The sequence below is a fragment of the Emys orbicularis genome, chromosome 13 (assembly GCF_028017835.1).
Source record: "Emys orbicularis isolate rEmyOrb1 chromosome 13, rEmyOrb1.hap1, whole genome shotgun sequence".
NCBI classification, from domain to species: domain Eukaryota; kingdom Metazoa; phylum Chordata; order Testudines; family Emydidae; genus Emys; species Emys orbicularis.
The window spans coordinates 3,772,418-3,788,481 of record NC_088695.1 but is presented as its reverse complement, the minus strand read 5'-3'; the positions used below and the strand labels follow the sequence as shown (position 1 = coordinate 3,788,481).

General features: G+C 47.5%; 1 protein-coding gene across 1 annotated transcript; it reads right to left on the bottom strand.

Annotated features, from left to right (window-relative positions):
- Positions 1-412: 412 nt before the first annotated feature.
- LOC135888097 (zinc finger protein RFP-like) lies at positions 413-14,514 on the bottom strand. Its single transcript, XM_065415905.1, has 7 exons — positions 14,083-14,514; positions 11,531-11,626; positions 9,346-9,576; positions 7,726-7,748; positions 4,573-4,688; positions 3,111-3,143; positions 413-960 (listed from the first exon to the last, which is right to left on the bottom strand). The coding sequence occupies exons 1-7, from the start codon at positions 14,497-14,499 to the stop codon at positions 413-415; spliced, it is 1,464 nt and encodes a 487-aa protein (XP_065271977.1). The 5' UTR covers positions 14,500-14,514.
- Between the last annotated feature and the right edge of the window lie 1,550 nt (positions 14,515-16,064).

Genomic DNA, 16,064 nt, shown 5'->3' with positions numbered 1-16,064 from the left:
GCTGTATTTAAATATATATTAGCTGGTTGTGGCTAAATAACAATCAACTAAAATGATTTTAAACACCCCCATTTCCCCCCCCCCACCAGCTTCTTCAGCCAGGCCTCCTCCCTGCTCTCCCCATCCCCCGTTGAGGGGTCTCTCCCTGGCCCCCGGCTTGTTCCCTCCCACAGGGGGCTCCCTCCTTCCTTCGTTGGACCCCCCGCACTCCACACAGAGTTGGCCTCCTAGGAGCATAGAGACCCAGCCTAGAGCACCTCACACAGACCTCCACAGCCATAGAGCTACGGGTAGAGAGTCACCCCCCTTCAGCCCTGTCTGTGCGGAGGGAGACTGGCTGAGTCCTCCAGGTCATAGAGATCAGGAGGGTGGGGGCTAGAGGAGCCTGTTTCATGGGGACAGACAGGGCAGCTCAGGGACTCAGTGTGAGCCGCACAGTACCAAGAACCCCAAAGACCGGGACACTAACACCAGCCTGGAAGAACGGGCGGATTCTCTCCCCGGCGAAAGAGGCCGGCGGGAAAGTGAAGATCGGGTCCCTGCGACCAGCATCGAAAAACATCACCTGCCCCCGTTCATAGTCCAGATAAACCCGGATCCTGGGGGGTGCCCGGCTCAGGGACAAGCAGATGCGCTGCTCAGGGGACGTGAGAGCCCAGTACTGATCCCCCCAGCCCTCCACAGCCCAGATCCCCTGCTCAGGGTTAACCTGGATCCCTCCCTTCCTGCTCACAGACTCTCTGGCCACCCCCACAGCACAGACTCCCTTCCCCTCCATCTCCACCTCCCAGGAATGTCTGCCGGAGATGAATCCCTCACAGCCCAGCACACAGGGCGCAGTGTCAAATCTCTCAGGGTTGTTGGGCAGATCCTGCCGTGTGCATCCCAATCTCACACTTGTCCGATCCGCAGACACGGTGAGGCCAGGATGTGCCGTGTCTGGATCCAGAGTCACGTTCGCTGCAGAGAGAGAATCAGAGCGTGAGGGGCAGAGCTCAGCCCTGGGGGAAGGTCTGATCGTGTCAGTGACAGAACCTGCCCCAGCTGGGGAGTGAACCAGGCAACCTCCTGCCTCCAGGATTTACCCAGCTCTTCGTGGGGAGCAGCGCTGAGATCTCAGCCATGGGCAGGGAGGATTCACACCCTGACAGAGCCAGTTCAGTGACAGAGTGAAAGGATCAGCTCCGCTGAGCCAGGCCCCCAGACCCAGAGTCTGATTCCCAGTTATTCCATCCTTGTGCTTGGGGGAAAGACAAGGGGGGTTAGAGGGAGGTGGGTTTAAGCCACCTTTGTCCTTCCTTTAGTCTTCCTGGCTTCTAGTTACAGGGGCCTCAGGGCTGCAAAGCAGAGAGCAGCCGTAGTGTGATGCATCCTGTCTATGCCCCCAGCAGAGCTGTCCCTTGGGTAGGGCGAAACAGGGTGACTGCGCCAGGCCCCGTGCTTTTCGGGGCCCCACAGGCCAGTGTGATGGGCAGGCGCAGTCTGTCCCAGAAGAAACAAATCCGTCACTTCCTCCCTGGCCCCCACAGCCCCCTAGGGATGGCCCTGGCCCCCAGCATGGCCCCCAACCCACTCCTACAATAACGGCTGGGGGCAGAGTTGCTGTGGAGCCCCTGTGCCAACTTCACACGGACGGGGGGGGGGGGGGGGTTCCCTGGCACAGGGGCTATTTTCTGGGGACTGTTTCCAGGCACATTAAGGCCCCTTTGCTCTGACAGAGCAGCACAAAAGGGCCTGACAGTCAGGGCCTGGAATCTTTCCCCACCTGCGCCCACCTCTCCCCACAGATGTGATTAGAGATCCCGGCATCATAGGAGGCTCCCAACAGATTATAGGGAATCCAACGTCCCCCTGGCCCATGATGCAATTCTTCAGAGCCCGTCTCCTTGCAGAGCCCCCTCCCGCCTAAAGATCAGCCAACTGAGCTATAGAAAAACTGCTTTTATAGAAAACAACAAGGAGTCCGGTCGCACCTTAAAGACTAACAGATTTATTTGGGCATAAGCTTTCGTGGGTAAAAACCTCACTTCTTCAGATGCATCTTATAGAGACATCACTGGCCCCCCATGACTCTGTATAGCTGTGGTGTGGGTGAGGACACCACACACTTACTGAACGGCTGCTCGGCTTGTGCTGGTCTATCAGGGGGACTTTCCAAACCCCACACTGCTGGCCCCAAGGCTATGCAATGGCTAATACAGTATTGCCAACTTCAAGAGATCAAATCTCATGAGATTGGCCCAACAATCATGACATTTTAAAAAGGATTCTATTATGGTTTTTAGGTCAGTCTCTTGATGTTTGAACTCCCCTGACCCCTCCCCAGGGTGTGCGCATGTGACAATTAATGTTGCCCACTCTCCCACGTGTACTAGAGAAGGTGATTTTGGCTTCTGCTGCAGGAGCTCTCACCAGTACATCTGCCCGTCTTCTGCCCAGCAATTAATCCTGTCCCCCAAATCCCCATCAGTTCTGTTCCCATCCAACCCCCCTCAATTCAGTCCCCCAGTCCCCATCATCACCCCATCAGTTCAGCACCCCTACCCCACCGCCCTCAGTTCACCCTCCCAGCACTCACCCTATCTGCTCAGAACCCACCATCAATACAGCCCCTCCCAGTCCATCAGCTCCATACTCACTTCAGGCCCCCTGCAGCCCCTGGGCCATAATAAAGCCTCACCTCTGCCCCTCCTAGGGTTCTTCACCCTCCCTAGGCCTGGGGGCTACAGTGGGGTCCCCTCTCCCACTTCCCAGGCTGGCAGGGAAGGAGCCACACTGGGGTGGCTGACAGCGGGAGTCCCAGCCGTGCCCAGGGCAGCTGACAGGATTTCTAAGTAAAATTAAGCCTCATTTGTAGAACTCTCAAATATCGGGATTTTTTATCAGCTACAGTTCTATCGCGAGATCATGAGTAAGGATTAATTCTAAATTCTAAGAGAGAAAAGAATCGACTTTTCTGTTTTTAGGAAAGATCTGTGTAGCCATCAGTAATATGGTGTTCAGCTCCTGTCAAATGCAAAATTGAAACAAAACCTGAACTATGGTGCTGCCAATGAGCCACCATGATTCATAGGAAAGTTTTCACTCCCCCTTTGATCCGAGAAATTTACCTTCGTCCAACCGCTGTCTAGATGACAGTGAGTCTAGAGGAAGAAAAGGGTGCAAAAGACGAAATGTCAGGTTGTCATGTTTAGGAATATATTCACATTGTTAATGTTCTAACACAAAAGCAAAATGAAAACAAAACAAACTTTATGAAGTTCTAGTTAAGGAGGTTAAGTGCAATTCAGACCAATACAAACCATTACACACCTCACTAAAAAATAACCACAAAAATTAAGAACTAAGGACATGACCTAAGGTTATATGACAGACCCAAAGATGTTTTACACAGCAATTAAACACCTGTGGCTGGCCCATGACTAGTACTCAGTTAAACTAGCTCATCCTTCCTGACAGCCCTGGTGGTCTCATTATCTCCAGCTCAGGAGGATAAAAGGTGGAGAATCTCTAAAGCAGGGGTGGGGAACCTATGGCCTGTGGTCCAGATCCAGCCTGTTGCTAAATTTCATCCAGCCCGCAGGACCCACCCCCCACCGCAGGGTTGGAGCCGCGAGTGCCGACTAGCCCTACTGCGGGGGGGAAGCCCCGAGTCTCTGCACAGAGCCACAGGAACTAGGAGTGCGGAGGGTGCTGCTCTAGGAGGCCCTGGTTTTGCACGGGCTTTAGGACGCTCAGGTTTTGCACAGGGTCCCAGCTGCCGGCCCCACTTCCAGGGTCCCAGCTGGCTGCCGGACCCCTGCCCGGCGCTCTGCCCCCAGCACCACACGCGGGGTCTTGTCTGGTGGCCCCGCACCTGGGCCTCTGCTCCTGCCCCCAGCTGTGGTTCCAGCCTCAGCCACCTTACCCCTGTCTGCGTCCCGCCCCCCGTCCCGGAGCCATGGCCCAGTCTTGGCACCAGCTCTGGGGAGAGGGGGCACAGACAGGGGTAAGGGGGGGTGCCAGGTAAAAAGTTTGGGGACCACTGGATTTCAGCATCCCCGCTGTAAAGATTGTTCTAGTGCCACTTCCTCTGCACCCTCCGCGGGGCTGGAGCCGTGAGTGCCAGCTCGGCCTCCTGCGGGGGGAAGCCCTGAGCCTCCACGCTCCCTCTCTATCCCCTCGTGGGTGAGTGGCCCGCCATTGTTTTTTTTCTGTGGGTCAATGGCTCATGATAGAAAAAAGGTTCCCCACGCCACCCGCTCTAAAGCAAGAGAGGGACTATGATGACACAGGAGGACTTGAGAGAAAAAATCCAAACAAACATACTTCAAAAACAGTGAATTCAGCAGGAAGCTCAAGCTCAGGTTAACGTTCATAGCTGCTAAGAAAGGAAACCCCCAAGGGAGTCCGAATGTAGGCCCCTAACCCAGTGTGTATGTGCTGTATTCGGAGCTGAGTAGGGAATTCATAGGTTCCAAATGATTAGTTGACTATCTCCATCCACAATTATTGTCCCTCAGAGATTTCCCCAGCTCTGTCAATTATCAGTGTAATATAGGTGAGAAAATTCCCCGGGTGACTGTTTATTACCTTTGAATTTCTTCATTATGGTCTCCAGAGATGCATTTCTTTGAGAAGATTCCCAGATTCTCCATTTCAGGTCAGAAGAAAAGGCCACTGGGTTCTGAAACTTCTTCCTCTCGCATCTGAAGAACAACCCAGTGTTACTCGTTGTAGAGTTCGGTCATATTTGTGTTTTACTAACATGTATTTTACTCTCGTGAATGGTTGTAGCTCAGCAGACCCTGGAGGATTAAATTCTCTATTGCCCCAGGAATAGGTCCAATACCAGCTTGGACACTACAAGCTTCTCTTTCATTTTGCTGAGACCGATATTGGAAAACTGCCTCCAGTTCTGGTGTCCCCATTTTAAAATGGACATTGAAAAAGTGGAGACGGTGCAGAGAAGACCCACAAAACTGATTTGAGGGCTGGTAAAAATGCCTTGCACTGAGAGAACCCTGGCACTTGAGTGTGGGGTATAAATACTGTCATGGGGAGAATAGACTGGGTACTAAAGGGCTCCTCAGTTTAGCAAACAAAGGCACAACAAGGACCAATTGCTGGAAGCTGAAGCCAGAGAAATTCCAATGGGAAATCAGACAGACATTTTGAAGAGTGCGGGTGGATTAACCATTGGAAGAAACTGCCAAGGGAAGTGGTGGATTCTCCATCTCTTGACAGGGGCACCAGAACAGCGGGGGCCATGGCCCCATCACTTTTAAAAGTGGGAGAGCTCTGCTCTCTGCCTTTGTACCTGCCTTAAAGGCAAGTGATGGGGGGAGGGGGCAGGGAGGAGGGAGCAGGGGGCAGGGTCTCAGAGGAAGAGGCAGAGCAGGGGTGGGGCCATGGTTTGGGCACCGCTGGCCCCCCCTCTCCACTTCTAGGGAGCTTCAAGCGTTACTGTCTGTTGATGTCTTCAAATCTAGACTGAATGGCTTTCTGGAAGGTGCTTTCGTCAACACACGTTAGGATTTAGTCAAATACAAGTTATTGGGCTGAATACAGGAATAACTGGGTGAGATTTAAGGACCTGTGATACATAGGCACTGACTCCATGGGTGCTCTGGGGCCGGAGCACACACGGAAAAAAAAAAGTGGGTGCTCAGCACCCACCGGCAGCCCCACAGATCAGCTTCCCTCTCTACCCCCCAGTGCTTCCTGCCCATTAGCTGGCCCTGCCGATCAGCTCCTCTCCCTGCCTCTCAGCACCTCCCATCCACCAGGGATAAGCTGTTCAGCAGTGAGCAGGATGTGCTGGGGCGCGAGGGGGTGGGGCGGGGCAGGGCAGGAAGAGGCCTTGCGGGAAGGGGTGGAGTTGGGGCAGGACCCGGGGCCGAGCGGGGGTCGAACACCCCCAGGGGAATGAGAAAGTCAGTGCCAGTATTTCCTTTTCTCAGCTTTACACTAGTTGCCTTTCAGTTACACTGAACGTCCCTTTGGTCTTGTAAAGTGAGTGTGGGTAAGCAGGAGCCCTTGATTTATATCCTGTACACCATTTAAGGGAGATAATGAGCGACAATCCTTGTGCTGAGGTAGATACCCATTGTACCAGGACCTGGAGTGAGACCCACTAACCCATTTCAAAGATAATTTACGTCCTTATTTAGCTCTTTGGATACATAAAATGGTCAGTCCACTAGCACAGAGGTTCTCAGCTAACAAGGCCAGGATGTGTCCACTGCACACTGAGGGACGGCAAACGACTGAATGAACTTGCACTGCCCAGGGAGCCTTGAGCAGTGTGAGTCGGTGCAGTTCTTGGGGGTAGGGCTGGAGCTGGGGAGAACTGGCTGGTGCCTTTTATTGCTGGTTCATCAATGGCTGGGAGATGAGCCATGTAACACAGCTGGGCGTGTCCCTGCCCGTAGGTGTCTGTGTCAGCACAGGGCCTGTCAGGCTTGTAGCTTGACATCAGCATCACAGTGCGAGAGGCAGCCCAGGTTGGGGATTTGGAGGGCTCAGCAGTGCCACAGTCCAGGCTGCACCCCGGGAACCCGTCACACTAATGTAAATCTCCCTTGTGGCAAATTAAACCGATTACTTCTTGTTCTGCCCTCAGGGGACTTGAAGAACAACTGATCACCACTCTCTGTAGAACAGCCTCAGACATATTTGAAGACTTATCAGGCCCTCCCTGAGTCTTCTCTTCTCTTCTCTAGACTAAATACACCCATTTATTTCAACCTTTCCTCACAGTTCATCCATTCTAAACCTCGGATCATTTGTGTTGCTCTCCTCTGAACTCTCTCCAATTTTTCCACATCTTTCTTACAGTGCGGTGCCCAAAACTGGACACAGGATTCCAGCTGAGGCCTCACCGTGGCAAGACGGGTGGAACAACGTCCTCCTGTGTCTTACATACGACACTCCTGTTAATACATCTGTGGTGGGGTGTTCACTCCACATCAGCCCCCAAAGAGTGAGGGAAGCTGAGACAGAGGAGATTAGTGAGACAGGCCACACATGAGCGGTTTAGGCCAGAGAAGCAACGCCTGATTAGAAGATGAAGCTCAGCTGAGCAGGTGTGGGCTGGACTAGAATAAAGCCAGGAAGTTGGCAACTGAACTTTGCTGCCGTGGGAAAGTCTGCAGCCACCCTGTGTGCATTCGAAAGGGAAAGAGGGAACCCAGGGAAAGAATATCATGCTAGGAGCCGGGCACTGAAGGAAGGGAGTACTTAGAACTATAGGGCTGGAAGGGACTGCCAGGGTCATCTAGTAGCACATTATAAACTTCTTAGAGCAAGGAACATCTCTTCCATCATATCTCTTGCCCTGCCAAGCACACTGAGAGCTCACTGCATAATAAGAAACAATTAATAAAGAGCTCATTGAATAGTCATCAGATGGCCCTGACTTTCCATTCCTACCAACCTAGGTGGAGTTTGGAGTCTATGACCTAGAAATGAAAAACGCATTCTCCATCCCCAATCCCCTGAGGTCTCCATTCCACCAGCTACACTATATATAACACCCCTATCTGTAGGTAAATAGATCTTCTCAGGCTGGTGTATTCTAGAGTCTAGTCAAAATGACAACAACTCCAAGATTAGATTTAATGGAGGGAGACTGGGAACCAGCCCCACACTCTGCACTGATGGACCATGGGGAGCCAAGTCTCATGTCCAAAATCACTTCTCTGCACTGGAAAGTGAAAGGGAGAGTGAGAAGGCGCCACCTACCTGTTCAAGGTGCCTTTGATGTCCTAGAGGAGAAAGATAAAAGGAAATTCAGTCCTATATCTCATACTTAGGATCCCTCCTGCTCTGGAGGGTCTCACTTTGTCTTCACAGTTTGAGGTTCAAAGTTAAAATATTTGTTATTTATCAATGAAAACAAAAACATTAAATGTGTTGCCTTTGCTCTTTTGGATAAGTGCCCTGACTGCAGGATTTGGGCCCAGGAAGTTTGTATAAGGAGGCACACCAACTCTTCGCGTAATGACATCTGGATAACCAGCTGGCACATGGAATCAGAGGGCTCAGTATTGAACAAGGATCTTCCAAACACTCACAGGTGTGGGGAAGATCCCCTCCTGCAGACTCCAGTGGGTCCAGAGGGAGGGATGCCTCCATACTGTGCTGCCTCCATGCTGTAAACTCTCTCCCCACTCGCCCACAAGCATTCTGAAGGCCCATCCTGTGGACTTCTTGACATCCCACAGGAAGTTGGGGATGGGTGAGAACAATGAGTTTGGGGTACAGAGTAACACAGGGCCATTCACTATCCTACACCCCAGGATCAATGCAGGAAACCTGAGGGGTGAAGAATGCTGCCCACAGCAGATATTGGTTGCAACAGAGAATTTGACCGTAGATATCAGCCTCAGAAGTCCAGTATGATTTGTTTTAATTCTCACCTTTTTTTCCTAGTTAGAGGCATTTTTTGAAAATTAAAGTCATTAGAAGGCTTTTGGAATTCTAATCACTACTTACACTTTCAGGGTACCATAAGTAATGAACAGCTTCCCTAACTAACTTCAGTTCTGGCGGCAAAAAAATTACCACAGCCTCAGAGCTCATGTATCAATGTTAAGGCCAATATTTTCCCTTTTTGTGGTAGGTAGGAAGAGTGGCAAAATGAGGCTTTAAATGGAAACTCAGCTTCAATCTTAGCTATTTCCATAATTAATGACAGGTTCCATCTTAGATCTTCAGAAGTTAGTGTTTGGAACACAGAAAATGCCAGACTGGATCAGACCGGAGGTCCATCTGGTCAGTATTCGGTCTCCAAAAGTGGACAATATCAGATGCTTCAGTGGAAGGTGTAAAATAATCTGCCTCCCACATTCTCATCCTTCTCTCTAATAGTTAGCAACTAGTTGAAGCAATGAAGCATGAGGTTTAATATCACTCTGCATATTCTTGTTATCCATATAAATATCCGATCACTTTTTGAGTTTTGCTAAATGCTTGGTCTCAACGACATCCGGTGGTAATGAGTTCCACAGTTTATTTACGTAATGTGTAAAAAAGCGTTCATTGGATCAGTTTTGAATTTGTGACCTTCTTATTTTATTGAATGTCCCTTTGTTCTTTCATTATGAGACAGGGAGAATAGAGTTTGGAGTTTGCCATTTTTGGAGGAGTCTTCTCCCATTAGTATTCAAAAGAAGAATTTATTTTCATTTAGGGCTTGATCCAATGCTCGTTGTACTCAAGAAGTATATTTCCATTGACTTTAATGGGCATTTTATATTTTAGCAATACTATATGTTCTGACCATTCACTCCTACGCTCCAAAAGTGAAGAGTTAGGAGACTTTAACTGTGAAAGGTTCTGGGGTGTTTTTAACACTCTCACCTGCAAGAATTCACTCGCTGGCTGCTGGCACTTCTGCTCCATCTCCCGGATCAGGGAGCTGAAAGAAGATATTTCCTCAGATAATTTGGCAACATACTCAGCCCTCCTCTTTTTAATTTCTTTATTCAGGTCTTCCAGCTGGGCCAGCCAGAGTCGCTTTTGTTCCTTCAAAAACTGGCTCAATTGCTGAAATTCAAACACAATCTTCTGCTTCTCAGTTTCTAGCTGTTTCTGAAATGACGAGATACGAACAGGAAATCACAGGTCAAGGACAAGAATACGGAGTGAGTCATGGGACATTTTATAAAGCCATGGGACATTTTATGCACATGGTAGCATGTCATTGCAACCCCACAGAATTGAACTTCTGATATTTTATGGAGAACATACTCTATGCTATGCATAGAGAAGATTTTCAAGAGTCCTAACTGGTGTTTAGAATATGAATTTTTCTTGCATGATTCGGATAGTCTGTGATCAGTGGCTTCTAGAAAACCAGATCCTTCTAAGAACAGGAAGCATAGCAGGTGTGGGATCCAATCAGAACTGGACTGACAAGGATTATTTTAGAAGAGGAAACAGTAGAACCCAAACTAAGAAGCACTAGACTTGAACTGGGGAACACATACTGTCCACAAAATACATATAGACATAAAGGGCCTTTAAAAAAAGGTACTGAAATTTGAGCTCTATCATTTGCTCTCATGAGTTCTGAAATCAGTTTTGGATACATACAATTTGGCCCACCATAAATCTTGGATTTTAAGCCACACAGGGACCTTGAGCACAAATTGGGCTGCTGGGAAGACCCCTTTTTGCACATGCAAATCAGGTTGCAGGTTGCTTAGGAATGAGTGCATGTGAGCTGGACAGAAGTCCATCAATTCATGCTGTTTCTGGAGCACTCTCTGGCGCCTGTACACTGGGAGCAAGGAAATCAGACCAGATCTGGAACCCAGATCGTCTCCATGGCAATGTCTAGCAGCGATACCATTAAGGGCCTGTTCCAAAGCTCACTGAACTGACCTGGAGTCTTTCCAATGACTTCCTTGTGCTTTGTCTTAGGCCTTAAGTGACCAGCCTCCTCTGGGGCAGCAGATTCCTAGAGCAGCCGCACTGATTGTCCTGTTGTGGTCATTTCAGTGGAAAGTAAAGTTGGCCAAAAAATTGGGGTGTGGGGCGAATTTGCAAAAATAATTGAAATTTCAAAGTTGTTTCCGTTTCTCAGTGTTCAAAATGCAACTAGTTTTAATTTCTTTAAAAAATACCTTAAAATAACTTTTGAAAAATTTCACATTCTTGTTTCTCCCTTTCCCTCCCTTTTCCCAAAATGCAACAAAATAATGTTAATTCCCCCCCTTTTTTTCTTTTTATTCATTTTTCTCTGTACCCCTTCAAAATTCTCCCATTTTCCAAAAAGTGACAAAAATAAAAACTAGGTAAAAAAAACCTGGAATTTATTCATTTTCGTGTACTCATTGGCTAAAAGGAGTGAATAAAAAGGGAAAGAAAAGGATTTAAAACAATCTGAAATTTTGAAAGTTTGTCAACTTTTTAAAACCAAAATTAAAATTTCAGAATGAAATGACACAAAAACGTTTGCTTCATTTTGAAATTGCCTGTCAAAACATGAAAATTTTGTTGCAAATGATTTTTTTCCATGAAAAATTTTTTCTACTAAACCCCATTTATCTACAGGAAGGTTTTTTGGTTGAAAAATTTTGACCAGATGTAGTTGAAAAACTAAAGGAGAAACTACTGTTAAGTAAACAAATTACAAATTACACTCACATTATCAGTGAAAATATTTGGATTATTAAAGCTCTTTCTTTAATGCTCCATTTTTCATAAACCAGAAGTTTCTCTTTACAATGACAATAAATAAGTAATACTCTTTCACAAAAAATCATAAATCGACTGCCGAGTGCTCTCCCGTCAACTCTGGTAGTCCAACAGGGCGAGAGGAGCAGGTGGAGTCAACGGGAGAGCGTCAACTGTCGACTTACCGCAGTGAAGACACCATGGTAAGTAAATTTAAGTACGTCGACTTCAGCTACGTTATTCACGTAGCTGAAGTTGTGTAACTTAGATCAATCCCCCACCCAGTGTAGACCAGGCCTGAGACTAAGCAGTGTATTGATAATGTCCCTGTGCACATTTGCTTCTCAGTAATAACGGCACCTACCAGCAGTTCCCGGCTTTTACTTTCCCCGTTAAATTTAAATGACAGAATCTCTTCTCTCTCTTTCTTCAAAATCGCCAAACGGCTCTGAATTTGGTCCTAAAAAAAGAAAAAGTGGTTTAGTTTTGGTGCTTTTGGAGGGTTTTCCCACATTTTTTATATTTTAAAGAATATTAAATACATAATAAAATGGGTGAGTGCTCTAATCACCTGGCATACATTCATATACAATCATTCTCATGCTTGTGGTCTCTCTCTCTCTCTGGTCCAAATGACTATTTAATCCCCAGTGGAACAGCTTTGACAGGGGAGATGGAGGGAGCCCCAGATCACAATATCCCATAGTCCATGGTTAGGGCTGAGAGGTGGCTGATCCTCATTTGAATCCCTTCCCATCAGGTAGAGGAGGGACTTGAACCAGTGTTTCCTACATATCAGGTGAGCACCTCAAACCCTGGCCTAAAAGTTAGAAGGGCAAGGCTGATCCAGTAGGTGTGCTCAGAGGTCACCTGCCAGGTTAGACCCCACACTCTACCTAGGCAGCCGAACATCTGTCTTCCTCCAGATTGTGAATCGCTCTGGGGCTTAAGTGAGAAATAGGCATCTGGATACCTAGAAAGAGACAGCAGCGTGCATGCCCAGAGGCAGAAATATAGGGATGGGGATGGTGTAAAAGCTGGAACAAGCCAGTCATGCCCAGAATGGCATTTTAATCAATAAAATTATTGCAAAAACCAGCAGGTACTGTTACAGACAGTTAAGAGAACAGACTCATAACAAATTATGATTACCCTGTTTTGGCCCAGAACCATATTTTAAACACCAAAAAACACCTTGAGGACAATATCTTACCAATGAGAACTGATTTCTAGCACCCTGTTATCAACCCATTCCAGCCCAGAACCATTTTTTAAACACCAAATAGGATCTGGAACACACAGTGCTAAAGTAACCCAGAGGATTAAATTTATACATCTAGCATATTACCTTGAGGACAATATTTTAGGAATGAGAACCGATTAGTAGCACACGCTTATTAACCCATTCCAGCCCAGAACCACTTTCTAATACTGTCAAAAGTTGTGGAGCAGAAACATTTAGGCCTATCTAAAAATTACCAGTGAAAAATAACAGACTCTCAGGTCTCACCTCCATATATGAGAGTGACTCTTCCCAAAAATACACAACAAATAAAAAATAACATGAAAAATAGAAAAGCAGAATCAGTCACAATGACTTATGTGGTGTGACAAAGTTCCTCTCTATCTTGGTGGGTCCTGCACTTATTGGCGGATTTTCTTGCCTCAGAGATTCACAATGTGGGTTGGGGAACAGCCCAGAGACCTTCCCCTCTGGAAGAACCCGCAGTCCAGGTCAATTGGGAGGTTTGGGGGAACCCGGGCTCGCCCTCTACTCCGGGTTCCAGTCCAGGGCCCTGTGGACTGCAGCTGTCTATAGTGCCTCCTGTAACAGCTGCATGACAGCTACAACTCCCTGGGCTACTTCCCCATGGCCTCCTCCAAACACCTTCCTTATTCTCACCACAGGACCTTCCTCCTGGTGTCTGATAACGCTTGTGCTCCTCAGTCCTCCAGCAGCTCACTCTCAGCTCCTTGTACCTCTTGCTCCCAGCTCCTCACACTCACACCACAAACTGAAGTGAGCTCCTTTTTAAAACCCAGGTGCCCTGATTAGCCTGCCTTAATTGATTCTAGCAGCTTCTTCTTAATTGGCTCCAGGTGTCCTAATTAGCCTGCCTGCCTTAACTGGTTCTAGCAGGTTCCTGATTCCTCTAGTGCAGCCCCTGCTCTGGTCACTCAGGGAACAGAAAACTACTCATCCAGTGACCAGTATATTTGCCCTCTACCAGACTCCTGTACCCCACTGGTCTGGGTCTGTCACAGTGGTGAGTAGGACCTTCACTCTGCCCTGGAAGGATTTGTGTGTCAATACACCCAGGGCCCTGAAATCTCTGTAAGTTTGGATCTTTCAGAAGTTATTGGTATTGGTGACAATCCTGAAGCCACTACACTTGTTCATATGCCACGTTTCAACTAGGAGACTTTTACTCTCCCCCTTCATGTGCCTTTTTTGGAGGAAAATCCACCAGTTCCTGTGGCTTCACTGATTCATGACACGTGCACAACATATGCACACAAGATGAGGGTTGCCAACCTTCCAGGATTAATTAAAGATTAGGTTATGAAACCTCCAGGAATACTTCCAACCAAAACTGGCAACTATATAAAAGCTGTATTTTTAATTTCTAGCAAAATATGTGTCCCAGGTCAAGAGCAGTTCCACTATAATAGTACTGTGCTATATTAATAAATTTCAGCCCTGGGCCAATTCGGAACTGACTTTTCTGAGTCCTTATTGGTGTTAAAAATGGTTTGGGGCCAGAACAAATTAATAACAGTGTGTTATAAGTCTGTTCTCATTGCTAAAATATTGTTAAGGGTCTCTAACACTATCCGCTCTTTTTTGCAATAATTTTTTTATTAAAATACCGATCCTGGCCATTCCAGCTTTTACACTGTCCCGTAATTTCTTACCTTGTAATCCTTGGCAGCCTCCTCTATGGGAACCACAGTGTGTTCTCTGTGATCTCCGGACAGGTGGCAAACCATACAAATGGGTATTTGATCCTCTTGGCAGAAGACATCGAAAGTCCTCTTGCGTTTTAAACCCACTCTCTCAACTTCTGGTTCTTTTGTTGACTCCAGAGTAAGCGTTCTGGAAGCTTCTACGATGTTCCTCAGCTGTCTGTTTGGTTTGACGTTTCTCTGGGAGAAGGTTGTTCTGCACTCAGGACAGCGGAAGTTTGTACGCAATCCCTCCCACCACTGAGTGATGCAGGCCTGGCAGAAATTGTGCCCACAATCTAGAGACACTGGATCTTTAAAATAATCCAGACACACCGAACAAGTCAGTTCAGCTAGGAGCGATGGTGCTGGATTCGCAGCAGCCATGGCTGGTTCTGCAGAGAAGAGACAAATTTAGTTTCATTTTCCTGTTCTCAGAAATGGGCTGATTCTGAACGTTGCACAGCAAACAGGCACTTCCTGTGTATTCATTGTCTCATGTTACTCTTGGGAGTCCGAAAACACTTTGTGGTCTCAGTTGGCAAAGGGAGGCTCTATCATGACAGACTGTGGAGTGGCAGCACCTGACGCTGTTGGTCCCTGCAGTGGTGCAGCCTGGCCACTCTGCAGAACAGCTGATTGAAAAACAGCACCTGCCACACCCACACCCAGCTCCATACAGCGTTTCTTCCCGCCATCGCTGGGTCACTGTGTTGTGGGGCTCCAGAGGGACCTACAGCCTAGCTCATGGCACCGCTCTCTGCAGCAGGTGGTTCTGGGAAAATTTACAAAGTACTGTGGGCTGCCAGTGGTATTCCAGCCTTTAGAAGGGGAGGATCCTAGAGTCATGCCCCTCCCCCTCAACCCAATAACTGTGGCAGTAACCATCTTTATTTATGCTTAATGTTTGCCTTCTGCGATTGATACAATAATTTCTAAATACTGTCTTCCTAGCCAGGTTCTCACAGGTCATCAGGGTATATACAGATGGTCTGCGACGGAGGAAGAGGGAAAACAGGTGGCTGGAACTATGGGGCCGGAGTCACTGCCTGATTCTCACCAACTGCAGCACGAAAGCATTTTGATATCTTGTGCCAAGGGCTTTGCAAGAGGCATAGCTGGGCTTCTTAGCCTCCAGCTAACTTCTGCAAAGTCCTGATCAGCAAAGCTATTCCAAGTGACAAAAGGCCTGGTGGATCTATGTTGGTTCCAGTGACATATGATATCAAGTAGTTTTCACTGTGAGGGGGTTTTAAGCCATTTCTCAGACAATAACATGCAGATTCAGACCAAATTTTCAGATTCCAGAGCGGTGGACTTATCTGTGGGGGACAAACACTGTCATCTCTGCTTGAATATGAGCCACTGTCACTTGCCAAGGGAGTGGAAGTTCCTACTGCCCTTTGGGTTATAACCCATGAGTTAGATTCTAATAAAATCCAACTGGGAGACATTGGGCCTATTATCAGAAGAGATTTAGGGCAAGAAAGTGACCAATAGGCCCTTAGTAAAGACATTTTTTGACAGTAAAAATCTTCTCAGTTATTGCCCTGTCTATTATCTCCTTTTTAAGGGAAAGTTCATCAAGAATCTTTTGTCAAGGCCACTCTAGTGCTAGTTGGGGGGACCTCAGATTTCCTTGACTCCTGTCAGTCTGGTTGTTAGCCAGCGTGTAGCACACAGACTACATTGCTAAAGGACCTTCTCCAGATCAGGGGTGAAGATCAAGTCAAACATGCTGACTCTTCTACATCTGTCAGACGTCTTTGATATACTGACTATGATGAATTGTAACTTATAGCGCTACACTTGCGTGGCTTTGTCTTTTTCTTTCTAGGAGGATCCCATAGGAAGTGCTTTGCAATTTTCTGTCTGCCCTGAGGACTTTTTCATGCAGGCTGCCACAGGCTTCTATTCTTAAGTTAAGGAGAGAGGTCTCTGAGCTACTCTTC